The sequence below is a fragment of the Spea bombifrons genome, chromosome 13 (assembly GCF_027358695.1).
Source record: "Spea bombifrons isolate aSpeBom1 chromosome 13, aSpeBom1.2.pri, whole genome shotgun sequence".
Lineage (NCBI taxonomy): Eukaryota > Metazoa > Chordata > Amphibia > Anura > Pelobatidae > Spea > Spea bombifrons.
In genome coordinates this window covers 9811208-9830476 of record NC_071099.1, presented here as the reverse complement: position 1 = coordinate 9830476, position 19269 = coordinate 9811208, and the positions used below count along the sequence as shown (strand labels likewise).

Here is a 19269-nt window from a genome sequence, read left to right as displayed (position 1 = left end):
AGTGACCATGTGTCCAAGACTTAAAGGGACAGTCCCCTGGCCGAGGCTTCGGTTTATTACGGATACATTTCACTTTCACCAAATACAAAGTATCCTCCGCAATCTGGTGCCTGAAACCTGGAAGAGAACTCAAGGTGCTTCACTTGGAGGAGTGAGAGAGGAGAGATAAAGAGAGAAAGGATGGGAAAGAGTGATGGGGGGGGGATTTAAATCCATAAAGGACAGGAAGGAAATTTATTTCAAAGGAGAAAATTTACAACAAGAGACTGGAATCTAACACTAGAGGGTCAGAGACTGAGATGGAAGGAAAGTAAAGTTGTACTTTACTGAGAGGGTGGTAGATAAGTGGAGCGGCCTCCCAGCAGAAGTGGTAGAGGGTAATACAGCGAGGGTATTAAACATGCATGGGACCGATGACTGGTTAAGGTTTGAGTCTTTACAGCAGAAGAAACGGGCGACCAGACGGAGGGGGCGATCCGCCGACAGGTCGGGGTTTCTCTGCAGCTCCCGGGTTATCTCTGGATCCAGTAGCTTCATTTTTACGACGAGCTCCTAATTGAACGACAAGATGCGCCTTTACTAGAAGGAGTCCTACAGAAGGGGCAACGTCTGTGAAGACCCCCCCTCCAGGGCCATTTGCTTTGGCCCGTGGCCCCTCCCATGGATTATATATAGAGACTGGTTGGGAGCCCACGGAGTTTAATACGACTCCTCCTTTACTTGCAGTGGGGAGGAAAACCCAGGAACAGCTGTGAGAGCATCGCAAGTGAGTGCAGACGCTGCGAGACCCGCCGGACCTCCTTATGGTTTATGATTTGGACAGAGAACGATTGCTGCTGGAAGAGAGTAGGGTGACGGGCTGGGGAGGGCACGCGCGGGGTAATAAGCCGGGGTCTGCAGCCGCATGGCTTTCACCATGCTCAGACCCATGCAGATGCATGCGCTCTACCCGGACGTGTCTCTGCTGTCCGAGGACGAGGAGAACCGCAGCGAGAGCGACGCTTCCAGCGACCAGTCGTTCGGCTGCTATGACAGCTCGGCGAAGAGACGGAAGACGCCCCGAAAGCCCGGCCAGGTGGTGATCGTGAAACAGAGGCAGGCGGCCAACGCCAGGGAGAGGGATCGGACGCAGAGCGTGAACACGGCATTTACGGCTCTGCGCACGCTCATACCCACTGAGCCCGTGGACAGAAAGCTCTCCAAGATCGAGACGCTGCGCCTCGCCTCCAGCTACATCTCCCACCTGGCCAACGTCCTGCTCCTGGGGGAAGCGTGCGAGGACGGACAGCCCTGCCTCAGCAACGGCTACAGAGCCAAGGACGGCCCCGAAGGCAGGATCCCCCGGAGCATCTGCACCTTCTGCCTCAGCAACCAGCGGAAAGGGGTAAGCGAGCGAGGCTGTGGGGTGTAACGGGGCGCATGCACGTCAGGGGCCGGGCGACCCCCTATCGCTCTCTGATATACAGGGGCCAAGCGCACGGGGGGACCCCTTGTACCGGAGCCGAGCGCACTGGGGGGCCCCCCTTGTACTTATAGACTCCATGCACCTTAAAAATCTGGGTCAAACAACCAAAAAAACCCTGAAAGGTCCGCCTTTTAACCTTTTAAGTGCCGGAATGTTGTCCTTCAAACAAATACATAGTTTACCAAAACAAGCCCTTTTTATTCACTTTATTGATCAGAAATAAATCGCTATTAATAAAATCCCCCCGGCGATGCCTGATAAACAGATAAAGCCCCCCGCACACGGTGACGCCCAACGCAGCCGCCACTTATCTGTTTTGTTAGTTTTTTTAATTATTCCATAAATTCTATCAGGAGCGAAATACAATTTATACCCTTTTATCTATACACCGCTTTTCCCCTCTTTTTCACCCAAAGTCCTCACATGTTTCTCACCGTGAGTTGCTTTGGTAAAAGAGTCTAATACCCAGAGCCGGGCAATAAGCTGAGACCCCAATAACCCTCTGAGCGTTGGAGACGCAGTAAGGAAAAAAGAATAATCCGTCCCTTATTTACGGCGACATTTAATGTTACTTTACTGAGGTCTAAAAACTGCCCCTTGGTAGGAATATCTCCAGGGTAAATCACTGATGCCCCCTCTGTGGGGATTCACACCCTTTCCATGCCACAGCTGCTGAGTTATGCAGAGAGGACCCCCCCATAACACTTGAAAACACATGGCCACCAATTAACCCATTAGTGCAAGGAGAGCAATTAGAGGCGAAAGAGAAAGAGAGAAAAAGAGAGAGAGAATGAAATTAGAGAAATCTGGGAAATCTTAAAAAATAGAATGTGTACCCCCTTATTTCCAATGTTTACAAACCAGTGGAATCCAAACCCCCCCCCCGACTCATCGCAAGGTAAACTATTCGGGGTTAATAAAAGTCCTGCGGGGAGCTTGACGTGTTTTTCACGCAGGTTTTTTTTTGGATAAATATGAAGGATTCTGTCACTTTTTAGCTGCTGCTCCTCCTCACCGTCAAATGCTTTTTTTCTTCGCAGGCCACCAGGAAGGACCACGTCGGTAACTGTCTGAAGGTCAGAGGACTCAACACGTTACGGGCCCCGCAGAGATGATAAAAATCCACAGACATTCGGGTGAAAATATAAGAATTTCAGGAGCCAAAGAAATGCGAGATTCCAAGGACCTCGGGGTAAAAAATGCCAAATAACCCCCAAAAAATCAAATGGATTGCAAGGGGCAGCGGGGACCTCGAGGGGCCGTCAGGCTCAGGGTGAGAGAAGAAGACCTGCAGGTCCCTCACGGCTCGGACTTCGTAACGGACAGAAACTAGCGGCCGGCGGCTACTTTGTTTTTTTCTATTTTTTTTTTTTTGGAGTAAATATTTGTAAATATTCGTTCTGCAAATTTATAAATTTTAATTAAAATAAGATTATTTCAAACTGGTTTCAGGGACCGTTTGTGAAGCGAAGCACCAGGTTGGATTTTAGGATCTAAGTATCCCTGTGGGGGGTATCTTGGGGGTGGACGGGGGGTATCCGCAGTATAAAGGGTTTTATTTGCGGTACCCCTGATGCGGCATGGCGGCTCCTGATTCTACTTTTAAAACATTTATTTAGATCTCTTCGGCTTCTTCATTATTCCTAATGTGCTAAAACTCAAACGTAAAGCGGCCGCGGATCAGAAATAACAATAAATATAAATCCACAGAAGCCCAGAGCCCGCCAGCAGATCGGCCCCCGTTTCTCCTGCTGTAAAGACTCAAACCTTAATCAGTCGTTGGTCTCACCTTAGATTCAGGAGCCATATATCTATCCCATGCGTGTTTAAATCCCCTCACTGTATTACCCTCTACCACTTCTGCTAGGAGGCTGCTCCACTTATCTACCACCCTCTTAGTAAAGTAAACCATGCAGAGCACACTGCCGGGTGTTTCTTGAGGTTAAAAGAACAGATCATCCATTAAGCAAAACGATATTCTACCCGAACAGACAGGCGCTTTGGCTTCAGCAGTAAAATGCAACATGCGCGGGTTGGGCAGGCAGGGGAGTCGCGTAAAACAAGCTGCTTGCAGAATATCTCCCTGTAAATACACTTCTACACAGCAGATCTCTCCTGCATGCGCGGTGATGCGACGCATTTCCCCTGATCTAGGAGAATCTACCCATCCGTTGCCGTGGATTTAATCCCTTTCCCTGTTCGAACATGTGCAGGGTTTTTACCCCAGTCTCTGGGTGAAGGGGCAGATTCTCAGGGTTTTTGCCCCAGTCTCTGGGTGAAGGGGCAGATTCTCAGGGTTTTTGCCCCAGTCTCGGGGTGAAGGGGCAGATTCTCAGGGTTTTTGCCCCAGTCTCGGGGTGAAGGGGCAGATTCTCAGGGTTTTTGCCCCAGTCTCGGGGTGAAGGGGCAGATTCCCAGGGTCACAGTCTGGGGCTGACGCCTTACTACCCCCCCGCCGGGATTATATATCAGACTCCCAGTTTGTGCTTTTGCTCCCTGTATGTTATGGGTGATTTCCCTGCTTGAATCCAGGTGACTCAAGTGTATCTTGACAGGTCAGGATTTCCATGACAACCGGTATTAGGGCCATTTGAGTAACATTTGGAGAGTCAGTGCATAAAATGTTCACGATGGGCTATTAAAGGGTTAATATTTCAGCAGTCTCGGGGGCCGCTCATTTACTGAGTTCCCGGGTACGGTTATATCATCAAAAATATCTATAGAAATCAGCAAATTTGGGTTGTTTTTTGTTTTGTTTTAAAACCAAAACTTGTTTTTTAAGAATGCATTGAGTGATGCTCTATAATAACGCCGATAAGATTTGGTTTGTTGCTCACCTTCTGTCGGCTCTCAGGCGTCTCCTCCGCTCCCCAACGGCGTTTTAAGTGTTTTCTGGAAAAAAAGAAACATAATTAACGATAAAAACGCGAAATTATTAAAATACGGCCAATAACAAGTAAAATGACGGCTGTGGAGCGCGTTACCAGCGCCTTCGGAGCAATGAAGGATCAGGGGCCCCGGCAGCTCCCTTCAGCCTCTTTCCTCCATCGTTTCCAAACGAAAGCGCTCTTCGCGGTTTGAGGATAAAGTTTGATTGCATTGAATATAAACTTTATTTGTAAACGTACAATAAACAAAATCCGAACATTGTTGTATACAAAAGCAGATTATATTTAAAGGGGCATCACTAGAAAGCACGGGGTCCCGGGGCCAAAATTAACCAGTGCTCGGTCTCGTCTTAGATTCAGGAGCCGTATGTCTGTCCCATGCGTGTTTAATACCCTCACTGTATAACCCTCTACCACTTCTGCTGGGAGGCTGCTCCACTTATCTATCCATATGCCTATCCCATGCATGTTAAAATTCCCTCACTGTATTACCCTCTGCCACTTCTGCTGGGAGGCTGTTCACTTATCTAGGAGCTTTTTAATGGGACAGTTTGTGAAGCACGAATATCTGTGCCTGAACTTCCACCCCCCCCCCACCCCCGTGTGAGACGATCTCCATGTTAAATCCATGTTTGTGTATTCCTAGAACATGATACACGGACACACAGATTCACAAAACGTGTAACCAAAATCTGGAGCTCTGGCCGGGCTGGGAACGTTGGGCTCACGTCGGGGGCTTTGGGGCGGTTTGTGGGGGAGATTGAAGTATTTTTGGGGAATTTCTTTAGTACGACTCGGCCGGCTGGAGGTTAATTCCCGGCGGAGGCTCCAGCCGGTGCTGTTTACCGTAGACGTGTAGAAGGAGAGTCCGGAATCACTACCCGTGACTCAGACCTCTTATCCTGACTCAGACGCTTCTCCTCCATCTTGGCAGGAATCCCCCCGGACATTTCTACATGTGAAGCCGGCAGCTGGTGGTCCCGAGTCCCCCCGATACCCAAATCTGGGGCATTTCAACCCTGACAGCCCACAGAAACCAGACGGGGGAGATCATAGGGGCAGGGATCCGGGAGTGATGGGAGTTATAGGAGCGGTTATATGGAGTAATAGGAGGGGTTATAAGGAGGGTAATATGGAGTAATAGGTGGGGTTATAGTGAGGGGTATATAGAGTAATAGGCGGGGTTACAGGGAGGGGTAGATGGGGTATGTGGCATAATGGGACGGGTTATATATAAACTCTAGCGCTCATTTGATGCTCTCCACTTGCATGGCTGCCCCGTACCCCAGACGTCTGTGTACTTTCTGCCCCACTTGCACTCCTTCTTGTAGCATCTCCCTGGTCTCTGACCCCCTCCGCTCCCTCTCTCCCTGCTTCTGTATCCCGCACCCGCTCCACCTCCTTGCTCTGGGATGATTTACGCCGCTGACGGCTCAGCACAGCTGCACCGGGGTCCCAGCCTGGGAGTGGGTGGGTGATGGGGGTCTTCACACCATATCTAATGCTTTACAGACCCCCAATAAACAGCCGTGAGATTTTAAAAACATTTCACAGAAATCTTCTTCTGATCCTGTGACCTCGGCTTGGCCCCCATAAAGCTGTGAGACCCCCTGCCTCTGAACAGTCAGGTTATGGGACTTGTCATTTCCCTCCCCAGCTGGACACAGCTCTCCGGATGTGTCAATTTCACACCCAGTAGATGCCCCACTGATCAGCGCTGGTGGCACAAATTCCCCGTCTGATCACAACACGCGGCTCGGGCATTTAAATGTGCGGCTCGGGTATTTAAACACGCAGCTCGGGCATTTAAACACGCGGCTCGGGCATTTAAATGTGTGGCTCGAGTATTTAAACACGCAGCTCGGGCATTTAAACACGCACCTCGGGCATTTAAACGCGCCTCGGGTATTTAAACACGCGGCTGGGGCATTTAAACACACGGCTCGGGCATTTAAACACGCGGCTCAGGTATTTAAACACACGTGGCATGGGCATTTTAACACACGGCTCGGGCATTTAAACACGCGGCTCGGGTATTTAAACACGTGGCATGGGCATTTAAACACACGGCTCGGGCATTTAAAAACATGGCGTGGCCACAATCCCATCTCTATGGGTCGGGAAAAACGAAACCTGGATTATTAAGCTTCTGCGCTGGAAATCCCCCCCTCCGCCTCCCAAGTAGGAAACCATAAAACATCATCGTACATTTACCCTCATTTTTTGCCCCTGGGCAATTTCCATTCTCTTATTTGGATGCTTTGCCTCCCGGCTCCTAAAAATATCAGAATGGCTTCCAAAATCATTGGGTGGGCTCGTAAATTCTATATCATGATCTGCCCCCTCGCTAATGCCTCTCGGAGGCATTTTCCTCTAATTGCCCCTGTCGTTCCCTGGGTCTTGCTCGCTCCTTGGGACAGGAAGGTGCCTGCGAGTCTCAGGAAGGAAGCTCTCCGATCACTGACCCCTCTGGAATCCTCTCCGAGGGGCCACGCTGGCGGCCCTCCAGATCTGCCCTCACCTGGGACTCTCGCAGCTGCACGGATCCACTCCCTGTTGGAGAGGGTTTTTCTCTGTAACTCCTGTTTTTAAATGTTCTTTTTTTAGTCGCAGTTTTCCCAGGTTCCCTCCCAAATATTTCAGCTGCTCCGAGTCACTGGTACCCAGAATGCCTTCGCTTCATTCCCCCCAGCACGCGGTCTCTCGTCCGACCCATAAATAATCAAATAACGGGAAAATGTACCAAACCCCAGTGACCCGGGGCCATTATCTCAGGATTTCACATCTGTGTCTCCCCACTCGATGCGTCATGTGTGTAGTGATACGGAAGGCTGCGTGTTCACACAGCAAACCCCCCAACATGCTCTCCAGAAATTGCACACCACTGCCCCCCCACCCAGATCTTCCCTTAACGCTCCTAAATTATAGCCCGCCAGTCTTGGGTGGGCTTTTACCCCAAATTCCCCATGTCCACGCTGATCCCTGCAGTTCTGTCTAGTTCCTGCCGCCCACTCTGATTATCATTCTTGCACTTCTCCCTCCATGTCCGCTCATTCATATACCCCCTTCATACATCGGGGGGGTTCTTGGTGGGGTCGTGCGCCAGAACCACGGCCTGATCTGTGTGACAGCCGGCTCTTGGGGCAGAAGTGGTTCACGTGGACATCAGCTGGACATGTATGGTGTATCAAAGGCATCTCACGCTGTGAAGGACGCCGAGCCCTTGGCACCGCTGAGCCCTAACCCTAGAGCGCGGTTAACCCGCTACCTGCTCATTTAATAGAAAACCCAGGGCTTTAAACTCCAATGAGTTAAAATCCAAACCACTCCGTCGTCCCATCTGACCCGTGACCCCTCGTTACCCCTCTGCCCCCTTAAACCCCCTCCCCGCCATTCTGAGCCTCTTTTTGCCCCCGTCCAAACAGGGTGTGAGGATGAGGAGCAGGTTAATTTGAGGCTTCCCTCTACAAACAATGAGACAATCGCAGGCCGGGGGTGTGAGGCCGGGAGCGCAGCGCTCCGCAGCGAGTCTGGAATGTGATCAGCGCTCTGGTGAGTCACATCTTCCACAGATACGCAGGACGGTCCCAGAAGACCCAACCAGCCCCCCCCGCCAGAAGGTCAGCAGAGCCGCAACCGGGAGGAAGGAGAAGCAGCCCGTCCCGCGCATGATGTTACGTGACGTTCAGGAAACATAACACGGGTGCGCAGGTATCTGATCGTCTAACACAGCCATGCAATGTGTGAAACGCTTTGCCAGGCCGAGAAATCCAGTAGACGCAATGCTCTGCAGGACACGCATACAATGCACACTGCTCTGCAGGACTCAACCATTTAGGATGTTCAGGGCACCACAGGACGCCAAGATGTCACATGTAATGTTCTGCAGGACGCCGATATGTCACATGTAATGTTCTGCAGCATGCAGTTGTTACCAGTGCATGCGCAGCACACACCAGATTGTGCAGAACGTTGGTTTCTCAGGACGTCGCGCATGCAGAGATCTGCAGAACTCGCACATCTTCAAATCCCTAGAGTCAGACATATTATTATCCGAGTCGCAGAGGGGAACAGCTGGAGACGCAGGCAGAATGAGCTTCATAGGGCCACGACCGGCACAGAAATCACGACTGAGCGCCTAAAACGTCCCGAAACCTGGAAAAATAATGGGGGGGGGGTTTAAAATAAAAGGGGGATTTCTGGAGTATTTTATTTATTGTATCCACAGTCAGAGGGTAACCCCCCAACAGAGCGTCCACAGTCAGAGGGTAACCCCCCAACAGAGCGTCCGCAGTCAGAAGGTAACCCCCAACAGAGCGTCCGCAGTCAGAAGGTAACCCCCAACAGAGCGTCCGCAGTCAGAAGGTAACCCCCAACAGAGTGTCCGCAGTCAGAAGGTAACCCCCAACAGAGCGTCCGCAGAGGGTAACCCCCAACAGAGCGTCCGCAGTCAGAAGGTAACCCCCAACAGAGCATCCGCAGTCAGAGGGTAACCTGGCCGTGGGGTGTCAGGGTTCCATGCTTCCAGTGGGGAGGGTCAGGGGCAGTTGACAGGTCCCAGGGCTGAGGGGGACATACCCCGGCCATCGCGTCAGCCTCTATATTTAGCAGCTGGAGATATGGCCAGGATTGTGACAATGGAGGGAAGGGGGCCGGGCGTCCCCTGTGTGCGGCCGCCTCGCAAGGGCCTGCAAGTTTCCAAAACGCAGAGCCGGCTTCACACAATACAAGGAAAGCCGAGAGGGGTGAGTGACCCCGGGGTGTGAGGTTAATCACTCAGCGCATCCGCACTCATCTGCGCGCTCCCACACGTGGCTTCTTCCACTTGTCACATCGCTCCTGTGCGTGGTATCTACATATTACATGCATGTGTACGACTTACATACATTCCTCCATAAACACCATTCACACACGCGGTATCCACACACGCCATACCTGTGCAGACCCCCGCAAATATTGACCCTTCAATATCCCATCACACAGATCCTATTGCGGTGACTCGCTAACGGCGACGGCCCAATGGTTCTGATGACGGTCCTCATGGAACCAGGACTGGTCATGATATTCTGTATGGAGTCACCTGTATTCAAGCAGGGATCCCAGCTGTGATATAGCAGGGAGAAAAGCACCAATTGGGACGCTCAGATATCATTAAATCAGAGGAGAATATGAAGGAGTCGGTAAAACCCTGAGAATCTGTCTGTTCACCTCAAGATCCTGAGATGGGGGCAAAAACCCTAAGAATCCGCCCATTCACCTTGAGACCTACAGAATGTGGAAATGACCCTAAGAATCTGCCCATTCAGACTGAGATCCTGGGATTGGGGCAAAAACCCCAAGAATCTGCCCATTCACCTTGAGACCTAACGGACACACTATTGATTTCACCCACTGCACACTGTGTTCAAGGTGCGTTTCCACATTACGTTCCCTACCGAAAATCACTATTCACTAATCATCATTCGTGGAAATGTTCATGGCGGATTTCTTCGGCTGTCTTGCTGACGTTCGGCATCATGCGAATCCCGCTCTGCCGAGTGACCTTGCCAGATTCCTAACGTCGCTGAATTTAGGAGAAAGCAGAATGTGCTATTTACTGGAGTCCAACGTCGCCACCCAGTGGCCAGCATCGGTAGTACCCCAGCCCGATAATCCAACATCCAAGCTCAGCAAATGCTGCACTTATTATTGTTTTTATATAGCACCATCATATTCCGTAGCGCTGTACAATGGGCAAATAAACAGGACACAACAAGTAGTATATAACATTACAATTTGGCTTACAGAGACAACAGGTGAGGAGGGTCCTGCGCCCACAGGAGCTCACAATCTAGAGAGGTAATCTTTAGAAGGTGAGGTTCCACTATTTCTCTGTTATGTGATGGAGTCACGCAGCGAGACCTTCTTCCACTCTCAGTCTCCCCGGAAGGTGCGGCCACTGCTTAATCTGCCTCAATGGGTTACAGAGCTGGTTCCACGAGCAGAACCTGGTTCTTCAGGACCTCTACCTGCTCAGAGCATCTTCTGGACTCGCCTTCTGCCATTTTTCAGAGAAACCTATCCAGAAGCCCTTATCTGGCATGATGGCCTTTCTGGATCATGGAGGGTAATTTATGTAAGGGGGGGGTGTTTGTGAATCTGTGGCCCCTACTTGGATCCAGACAGTGAAGGCGTTGAGCTGTGAGATGTCTGTGGACTTTGAGTGACTACCCCAAACTCTCCAACCCCCATCCTGGGTACTAAAACGTGGGCCTTAATGAATACATAACGATGTCCTCCGCCGTGCTGTTCTGTGTGAAGACCGTCGATATGGGACCCTGTTTGTCCGACACAATGGCAGACGTGTTCCAGTGGCCGGCCGGTCAAGATCAAGTAGGGAGTATTTTGTTATACGGCGGTATTATGGCGGGGAGTATTATTGGGGGAGCGGTATTATGAGGGGCAGTATTATGGGGAGTAGCATTATAGGGGCAGTATTATGGTGGGGAGTCCTATGGGGGGCAGTATTATGGGGGTCAGTATTATGGAGGGCAGTATTGTGGGGAGAGTATTATGGGGGTATTATGGGGAGCAGTATTATGCGGGACAGTGTTATGGCAGGGAGCTTTATGGAGGCAGTATTATGGGGGGCAGTGTTATGGAGGGGCAGTGTTATGGGGCTTTATATATCAGTACAAGGATTTTAATGTCATTCTAAAGGTAATCGGGATCCAGTGGAGGATCACAGAGTGGGGAAGCAGAAGCAGAGCGGCGTGTGAGGAGGATAAGCCTCGCAGCAGCATGTGGGACAGACTGTAGAGGAGAGACTTGAAAAGTGTTACAATAGTCCAGGCGGGAGATGATAAGGGAATGAAGGAGGGTTTTCACGGGACTCGGTGAGGAGCGGGCAGATGGGAGAGATGTTTTAGTGTCAAGATCTGGCAAGGGACTGAATGAGGGGGATGAGGGAAAGGACGACCCCGAAGGAGTCTGGTTAGTGGGAGAGATAGTCTGTTGTGAGGAGTCAGGTTCCGGGGTGGAGATGGAAGGAGGGAAGATAACGAGTTCAGTTTTTGAAAGATCATTAGCGGTTTAGAAACAGAAATAATGATTCTAAGGATCTGCAAATATAACCTGAAGGCGTCATAGTGCTGATCACCATGAGGAGAGACGTGCATTTAAATGTATATGTTATGGGGAACTTCCCAGTCTACCCCCAACAGATTCCTGTCACCCCTACCTGCCCAGCAGATCCAGGCCTGCTCTTTGGCAGATCCTCCTATTAGTTACACCCAGTAGATAATTTGCAGCCATTCAGCAGATCACTCCTATTACTAACCCCAGGCTTTCAGTAGATCCTTTTACTAAACCCGAGTAGATCCCATCCAGCAGATCTCTATTACTAGCCCCAGTAGATCACTGCCAGGCTTTCAGTAGATCCTTTTACTAAACCCCAGTGGATCCCTTCCTGCTGATCGTGACAAATAGTAGCACCCAGTAGATCACTGTCATCCTTACCCCTACAAACCCCGCCCATCGATAGTAGCTTAAAACAGGTCCAACAAATGACGTACCTTACAGCACGGATCCCAATTCCCCCAACACCCTGACAGATCCCATCCATCCATACTGTCCTCATTATCTACTATCCCAAACCCCGTATGTTCCTGCAACATTTCTGGTGTCCCCTAATCACGGTAATCCCCCTTAAATAAAAGGTATTTATTATTTTAACTTTAGGATCAATTGCCTCACAAATGAATACACTAAACTACATTTCCCAGAATGTACCAGCGCTCCAGGCTACATCACACATGCGTACGCTCAGCGCCGGTCCTCGCTGGCGGCCATTTTGAGACTGGAATCGTATTTTTGCTTAGTCAGGTGGAGCCAGTATGTTCGGGCTGCAGGACTAGATACCGCTAAACTCGTGCATAGTGTTTATTTCTCTTTTCTGTGTCTTTCATTAGTTTGTTAGGCCTCTCTGACGCCTTTACTAAGAACCACTGTTGCAGATCCACCGCCACACACAACATGGCGCCCAGAATCCCGCCCTGCTAGGCCGCCGCAGCGGGTAGAGTGTATTTCCGCTTCCTGCCAGCCTCGCTGTGGTCCCTGCGGCTGGCGGCCGTGTGTCTCCGCCATATTGTCTGTGTGATCCCGGCGGGAGCGGCGGCCGCGGGGAGCGGGAACAGCAGGTGCGGGGTGGGACGGGAGCCAGAACCGGGCCGCGGGTGGAACAGGTCTCTGCAGGGACTGTAGGAGAGTTCTGGGTGGGGTAGAGCAGAGCCTGAGCCGGAGGCCGCCATCTCCGGGTGTGAGCGAGGGGAGGGGGGGAAACTCCTCCCGGGGGGGGAGCTGGAAGGGCCGGGGCAACAAGGGGCAGGAGCCGTGGGTCAGGCCTAAGACGTCCTCGGTGATACCCACTGTGTGGTTAGGGGGGAGAATGTGAGCATTAAGGTCTATTTGAAGGGGCCGCTTGAAGGGTCAATGGCTGCTCTGGGTCCATTGTGGGGTAATTGCTTCGCGGTCTCCATGTGCTGTTGAAGTTGGGTGAATGGGGTATCGGTAGTGGGGGTGATGGGGACTTTAGGAATTAGGGGGTGGGCAGCTGCAGATGGAAGGTTTGGGGTGTAAATGTGGAGTCCAGAAGCCGGGGGTTGTAGTGGGTTTTGTGGGGGAACCTTAGGCTGCATGGCCCGGGGGAGAAGCTCCTGATGCAGGCAGCGATTGGGGTCCTGGAGGTAGGGTTGGCTCCAGTAAGCAAGGCCTGATGAAGTGGGAGTAGGTTGGGGACATGGTGGACGTGTATGGCTGGCAGGGATGGAGCGTTTAGTTTTGATGCCCGGTGCACCAGGGGTTTGTGCGATGAGTTGTCTGGGGGCCATGGATGCAGTCAAGGTTGGCCGGGGGCTGCGGAGGCAGTTGAGGTTAGCTGGGGGCTGCAGGGGTGGGCAGTTTGCTTTGTTTTGGGGCTGCAGCCGTTAGGAGGTTGCGGTGGGTTTGTGGGGCTCTGGTACTGGCTTGGCCAGCGTTGGCTTTATTATGTGCCGGTCTAGTCTGCAAAGCAATTTTCAGGGTCATGCTGCCCCGCGGGGTATTTAAATATTGTCAGGTGTGTTCCTGGGCAGAATCGCGTTAGTGTTACTGATGGGTATGAAAAATTAGTGAAATAAGTGCAAGCCCTTTGGTTCAGCTTCACTAGCCAATGGCCTGAATGTCCTGTCCGGCCCGCAAGCATTGGAAGCCTGGTGTATTATGGATCTGTTGGCTGGCTCTGTACGACCCAGAAACCTCCGAAAATAGCTTAAAATTACTATGGAAAAATAACGATCATATGTGTTTCATAAGTACTGTGACTTCCGGAAGTGGGAATTCTGCCCCCTTCTTGCATGTAGCTCGGTTGCCGGTGGCTTTTACGTCGGTGACGGTTAGGCCGGTTGTAGTAATAACTTTGATGATCAGACTGCGTTCTGGAGGATTACTTGATGTGAAGATGGTGGAAGTTGCTGGGCGTCCTGTTGGCGCTATGGGCACCCTGTTCTATGCATGTTGGTGTCTTGCAGCGAGACGTCTCCTTGTAGACCGGTCGGGGAGGGGTGACATCATTTTGATTAGTTTTGCTTGCGTGTCTGACCGAGTAATACTATTTTCAATATGTATGGCGACAGAGCTTGAAAGGCGCACATGGGGTGGTGTGTTCCTGGTTGGACATGTATGTTTTACCTTCTGTTGAGGCCACGATCGGCAGTGCTCTTAAGCGTTAAGATGGAAGTTGGCGTTACCCCGGGGTACGAGGAACTGGGAGGAGATACTTGGTGTAGATGTTTCTGGTTATCTGTTTGGCCTCCTGGCCGTTGTGTAGCCTCGTCTCGTGTAAAGGTACCCATGAAATCTAATACGTGGATCGGTCTGGGTAGAATGTGTTACATTTACCGGTTTGGTTGGAGGGTTCGTTACACTGAGCTTTTTCTAACTGTTCTGTCTTACAGCAAGATCCTCCGTCTGCAGCATCTCTCTTCTGGGTCTTCAAAGTCGCTGTCTGTTGGTGGCCGCCAAGCAGTCTGCCATGTCGGGACCTGTGCCAAGCCGGGCCCGTGTCTACACGGATGTGAACACGCACAGACCTCGGGAATATTGGGACTACGAATCACATGTTGTAGAGTGGGGGTGAGTATCGTGTGTATTCTACATGTTCTGCCGAAACGGAGGAGGCCTGAGTTATAAGGGGCGATTAGGAAGGAACTCTTGCCCCAAACATATTGTTAGAGGCCACTCGTTATGTTCTTCCAACACTCTGCGAAGTATTGATTTCTTATGGGTTATGGTCTTGTTTGGGGAACGAATTTTATAAACCGCTTGCAGCCAGTGGCAGCATCCTTTGTATTGCTGTTCAGGGTCCCTGCACCTCCTGGGTGGATGTGACTTCCTGCCCCGGGGTACCCCTGGTGTGGCAACTTCTGCCAGGTTCAAAACTGTTTTAAACAAAATTGGAGGAGCAATTAGTGAGCCATTGGGATTCGTGCCACATTCTCTGCCCAATTCAGTCACCGTGCTGGTAAGGGCCCCGGTCCGGTGTGATACATCCATCTGCCGGGGCAGGGGGGTACTTTCTGTGCCGGGAATGTTTAGTAAAATCAATGAATCGCTGTCTTTAGGAACCAGGATGATTATCAGCTTGTCAGGAAACTTGGCCGAGGCAAATACAGTGAAGTCTTCGAAGCTATTAACATCACCAACAATGAGAAGGTGGTGGTGAAAATCCTGAAGGTGAGTGGGGCCAGTGTCTGATGTTCCGCGCAAGCTAGTCCTGGTTTATCGGAGTATTTTTTATGCTGTTAGACCTGCCTGGGAAGTGTTGCACCTTTTATCTGGAGTGTGTGGCTTGTTGCCGCTTCCTCACACCTCTCCTCCACGCATTATTTATAGCCCGTGAAGAAGAAGAAAATTAAACGTGAGATCAAGATCCTGGAGAACCTGCGCGGAGGGCCCAACATTATCACACTGGCAGACATCGTGAAGGATCCTGTGGTAAGCGGGCGCTGGTCCCATTGGTATGGCGGGTGAGCGATGGACGGGTGCAGTGAGGTTGATTCTGTATTTTCTCTTTTATCTTCTAGTCCAGAACACCGGCTTTGGTCTTTGAACATGTGAACAATACAGATTTTAAGGTGAGGCCTGGGGTATCTCGTGCTGAGCGGGGTTTATGGACGCACCCTTGACCCGGGTGTTATAATCCCAGAGAGACATCACCGACCTTTGTTTTCTTTGCTTCCCACAGCAGTTGTACCAGACTCTAACAGACTATGACATTAGGTTCTACATGTATGAAATATTAAAGGTGAGTAAATGTGTGCCTCCTATCGTAAGTGCTTTGATCGAGCAGCATGTGTGTCGTCCTGTAAGTGGCCCGGCTGGTTATGTGGTCAATGATTTGGTACGCGGGTACTTCACCATATTCTATGTGTACCGTGGGGTTTTGGCGTACTTCGGCATATACTATGCGTACCGTGGGCATATACTATGCGTACTGTGGGGTTTTTGCGTAGTGAACTCTCCCGCCGTTAGTGTTTTATGAAGATAAGTGCTGAATGTTCCCCGTTCGTAGCGTTCACTAATTATATTTTCCCTCAGGCCCTGGATTATTGCCATAGTATGGGCATCATGCACAGAGATGTGAAGCCTCACAATGTAATGATCGACCATGAGCACAGAAAGGTATGTCCGGACATGCGCCTACCCCCTGCCCTTGTCCCTTGAGCGCTCTTTTCATTTAATCGCTGTGTTCCTCCGACAGCTGCGGCTAATAGATTGGGGCCTGGCGGAGTTCTACCACCCGGGACAGGAATACAACGTCCGAGTCGCCTCCCGATACTTCAAGGGCCCTGAGCTGCTAGTAGATTATCAGGTACTTGAGAGCTGCCTTTGGGGGCTCGTTATACTTGGGAGTGTGGAGAGGACTGGCTGGGTGGGAGTTCTCTGATTACACACAGGGGGCTGTATGCTGCGTGGGGGCCTTGTGTGGCACTGAATGGTACATTGAGGTGTCCAAATGTCTTGCAGATGTATGACTACAGTCTGGACATGTGGAGCTTGGGCTGCATGCTGGCCAGCATGATCTTCAGAAAGGAGCCCTTCTTCCACGGGCACGATAACTATGACCAGGTGAGAAGCTGAAGGTGGTCTGACTGTTAGGTGGTCCTGTATGGGATGGAAGATGTCAGTCTGGTGTCTTGGCGCTTCTGTCTGTATTCAGATGATGGTGGACATGAGCGGTCGGTGATCCCAGAGGTCCTTAATTCTGTTTCGCATAAAAGGCCTTTGTTTATCCTGTCGTCTAACCCTATCTCTTGTTGAGATACCATAGTGGTTACACAAATCCTGTCGTGTGCTCAGTCCTGGCATTGTTGAGGCTGCTTTGTTCCTCTTCTGCTGTGTGTTGTATAAATTCACTTTCATAAAGAATCTTCCGTTAGGTTTATGGATTAGTATATAATATGTGCATTGTGTTATCACGTCACACTCCATGCAAACTTTAAACCCGACGGTTCGATATAAACAGTACCTGCTCTGGTATGGTGGCGGTTTCTGGGTATGTGGCCAGCTTGCTGTTCCCGTGGTGCACAGCAGGGGGAGCCGTAGGGCTTATTAAGCGTTAGCCATGAGATGGTCCTCAGACTAGGGACTGGTTGAAAAAGGGCTGTAAAACATTGTGGTGAAACGTGGCATCTTTGTGAGGCTGTTGTCCCTTCCTCTTCCCAGCTGGTGAGAATAGCCAAAGTACTGGGGACCGAAGATCTGTACGATTACATCGACAAATATAACATTGAACTGGATCCACGCTTTAATGATATCTTAGGCAGGTGAGTGTCCGTCATGCGTCGTGTGGCTCAGGCAGAGGGTCTTTGTCATTCTTTGATTCCTGCTCACGCTTTTTACCCCTCCTTTTACCTTCTCCAGGCATTCCCGTAAACGGTGGGAGCGTTTTGTGCACAGTGAGAATCAGCATTTGGTCAGCCCCGAGGCCTTGGACTTCTTGGACAAACTGCTGCGATATGATCACCAGACAAGGCTGACTGCCCGCGAAGCCATGGACCATCAGTACTTCTGTGAGTGATGAGATTTATCTAAATGTACCCTTTCATCTGGGTCCCCAATTCTAGGAATCTAACCGCTTTCTCCACTCTCCAGATCCCATTGTGAAGGACCAGTCCCGAATGGGCTCCTCTAATATGCCCGGTGGCAGCACACCCGTCAGTAGCGCCAGTATGATGTCAGGTGAGTCCCGGTGTTTGCGACGCTCCTGTTTTAGGCTGTACCAGTTGGTGACCGGGGGTACCTGCGCTGTGTTGGGGGCAATAACCCTCTATGAAAGTGTTTGCGTTGTCGCGCAGAAACAGGTTTCCGTTCCTGTTCAGGTTATTTATATTTGCCGTAGATCCTGTGCCCTTTTAGTCGTTATCTTAGCCCTCGGGTTGGTAGTCGCCCAGTAACAGGGACGGATAGATTATAGGAAGTGCAATGCGGTCCTTGAGTTTCCTGACTGATTTCTTGCTTTTCTTCAGGGATTTCCACGGTGCCAACTCCCTCAGCCCTGGGCTCTTTAGCTGGATCACCCGTCATCTCTGCAACCAACCCCCTGGGGACGCCTGTCGCAGCTGCCGCCGGAGCCCCCCAGTAGGAGACCTTTGTCCTGGCGCCTCTTCGGGGGAGGGCTGCAGGGGGTGGATGAGATCTATTCCTTGGCCCTTCTGACTCTCATCCCACCTGATTGGGAGGGGGCCACCCCAAGAGAAGAAGCCCCTGGATGCGCCGTGTCTGAGCAGTTGCTTGTGGATTTATAGTAGTTCTGTCATTATATATATAAAAAATATTATAGGCTGAATAATTTTTTTTTTTTTTATTACTTTTGTTATGGCTCCTGGTCACGGGCCCTCGTGTCTCTGGGATTTGGCTCTATCCTCATGGCTCCTGGTCACGGGCTGCCCTGATATTTCCTCTCATTGTTTCATGGATAGTGTTTTTTTTATTTTGTGGATTTTTTTTGTTCCTCAATGCCCCTCTCCCTATCTCTGCCCCACTTGCTGTGGGGGGGCTAGTTGGATTTCCGCCATGTACTTTTGCTCTGGGCTCTGACATGGTCCAGCTCTGTGGTGACTGTCAGTAATATTGGTGGCTAGGCGGGGGAGCGTCGCTGTCTGGCCTTTGGCTGCTCCTACATTGCATGGTATTCCCAATCGGAACAGAGCCCCCCTTTTGTCAGCTTTGGGTCCCTGTTGCCCTGCCACTACTTTCTGGTGTAATGACACAAGCAGAGGGTCCTTGTGCTACACACTATATCCTCCCTTCACTGTCCCACAACACGTGCCATTCTTACAGTGACGGTTGGCAAGGTGAGACTTTGCCATTTTTTTTATTCCATTGTGTAGAAAGTTCCCTCTTTAATCCTGTCAAATGGCAAATTATCCCCCCATGGCACCTCCCCAGACAGCTTGCCCTGGGGCTCTCCCTACAGCAGGCAGTTGGCCTGGCAAACAGCCCATTGCTTCACTAAACTCCAAACCTGACCCTTGCACCCCATCAGAGAGATGTCCCAGTGACACAACGCTTTCTCTTCACATGTGACAGATCTAATGTTGGAACTCTTTGGTGTAAATAAACATGGTTTTATTTATCAAGATTAGGTTCTGTACGCTGTCTAAAGCGCATTCTTTGGTTGCTGGGTGAGGGTAGTTGGGTTTATCCTGACTAAAGCTACTGTGTCCCTGGTTTGATTGATGGCATTGATACCTTTTTAAACCAGTTTCCTTCAACATACTGGTACCTCCCCTGCGGAGCATAAACAGCTCCTCGTAGAGACGCTTCTCCGTGTTCAAGTAACGGTTGTGTCTCTGCAGACGGACATCACTCTTCTTGCCCCAGGGGCTGGTAGTGGGA

The 19269-nt window shown here is 50.8% G+C and overlaps 2 protein-coding genes across 4 annotated transcripts; both read left to right on the top strand.

Moving 5' to 3' along the window:
* The first annotated feature begins 868 nt into the window (after positions 1-868).
* On the top strand, positions 869-2906 carry TCF15 (transcription factor 15). The gene is made up of 2 exons (XM_053454188.1): positions 869-1384; positions 2506-2906. Exons 1-2 carry the CDS (start codon positions 905-907, stop codon positions 2578-2580), a joined length of 555 nt encoding a protein of 184 aa, XP_053310163.1. The 5' UTR covers positions 869-904; the 3' UTR covers positions 2581-2906.
* Positions 2907-12400: 9494 nt separating this feature from the next.
* CSNK2A1 (casein kinase 2 alpha 1) lies at positions 12401-19010 on the top strand. 3 transcript variants are annotated; one of them, XM_053454183.1, is made up of 13 exons: positions 12401-12537; positions 14325-14502; positions 14991-15102; positions 15262-15363; positions 15453-15503; positions 15614-15673; positions 15967-16050; positions 16130-16240; positions 16396-16497; positions 17095-17195; positions 17293-17441; positions 17524-17610; positions 17898-19010. In XM_053454183.1, exons 2-13 carry the CDS (start codon positions 14402-14404, stop codon positions 18011-18013), a joined length of 1176 nt encoding a protein of 391 aa, XP_053310158.1. In that variant the 5' UTR covers positions 12401-12537; positions 14325-14401; the 3' UTR covers positions 18014-19010. The 3 variants fall into 3 exon arrangements, with proteins under 3 accessions (XP_053310158.1, XP_053310159.1, XP_053310160.1); XM_053454184.1 differs by having other exon boundaries at positions 12412-12530; XM_053454185.1 differs by having other exon boundaries at positions 12425-12575.
* Positions 19011-19269: the final 259 nt, after the last annotated feature.

What these genes read in the sequence shown, in the direction of transcription:
- TCF15 (XM_053454188.1), top strand. Translation starts at nt 905, where the DNA reads ATGGCTTTCACCATGCTCAGACCCATGCAGATGCATGCGCTCTACCCG. An exon ending in TCAGCAACCAGCGGAAAGGG is followed by an intron (nt 1,385 to 2,505) that starts GTAAGCGAGCGA and finishes TTTTCTTCGCAG; the next exon opens with GCCACCAGGAAGGACCACGT.
- CSNK2A1 (XM_053454183.1), top strand. Translation starts at nt 14,402, where the DNA reads ATGTCGGGACCTGTGCCAAGCCGGGCCCGTGTCTACACGGATGTGAAC. An exon ending in TGGTGGTGAAAATCCTGAAG is followed by an intron (nt 15,103 to 15,261) that starts GTGAGTGGGGCC and finishes CATTATTTATAG; the next exon opens with CCCGTGAAGAAGAAGAAAAT. An exon ending in TAGCGCCAGTATGATGTCAG is followed by an intron (nt 17,611 to 17,897) that starts GTGAGTCCCGGT and finishes GCTTTTCTTCAG; the next exon opens with GGATTTCCACGGTGCCAACT.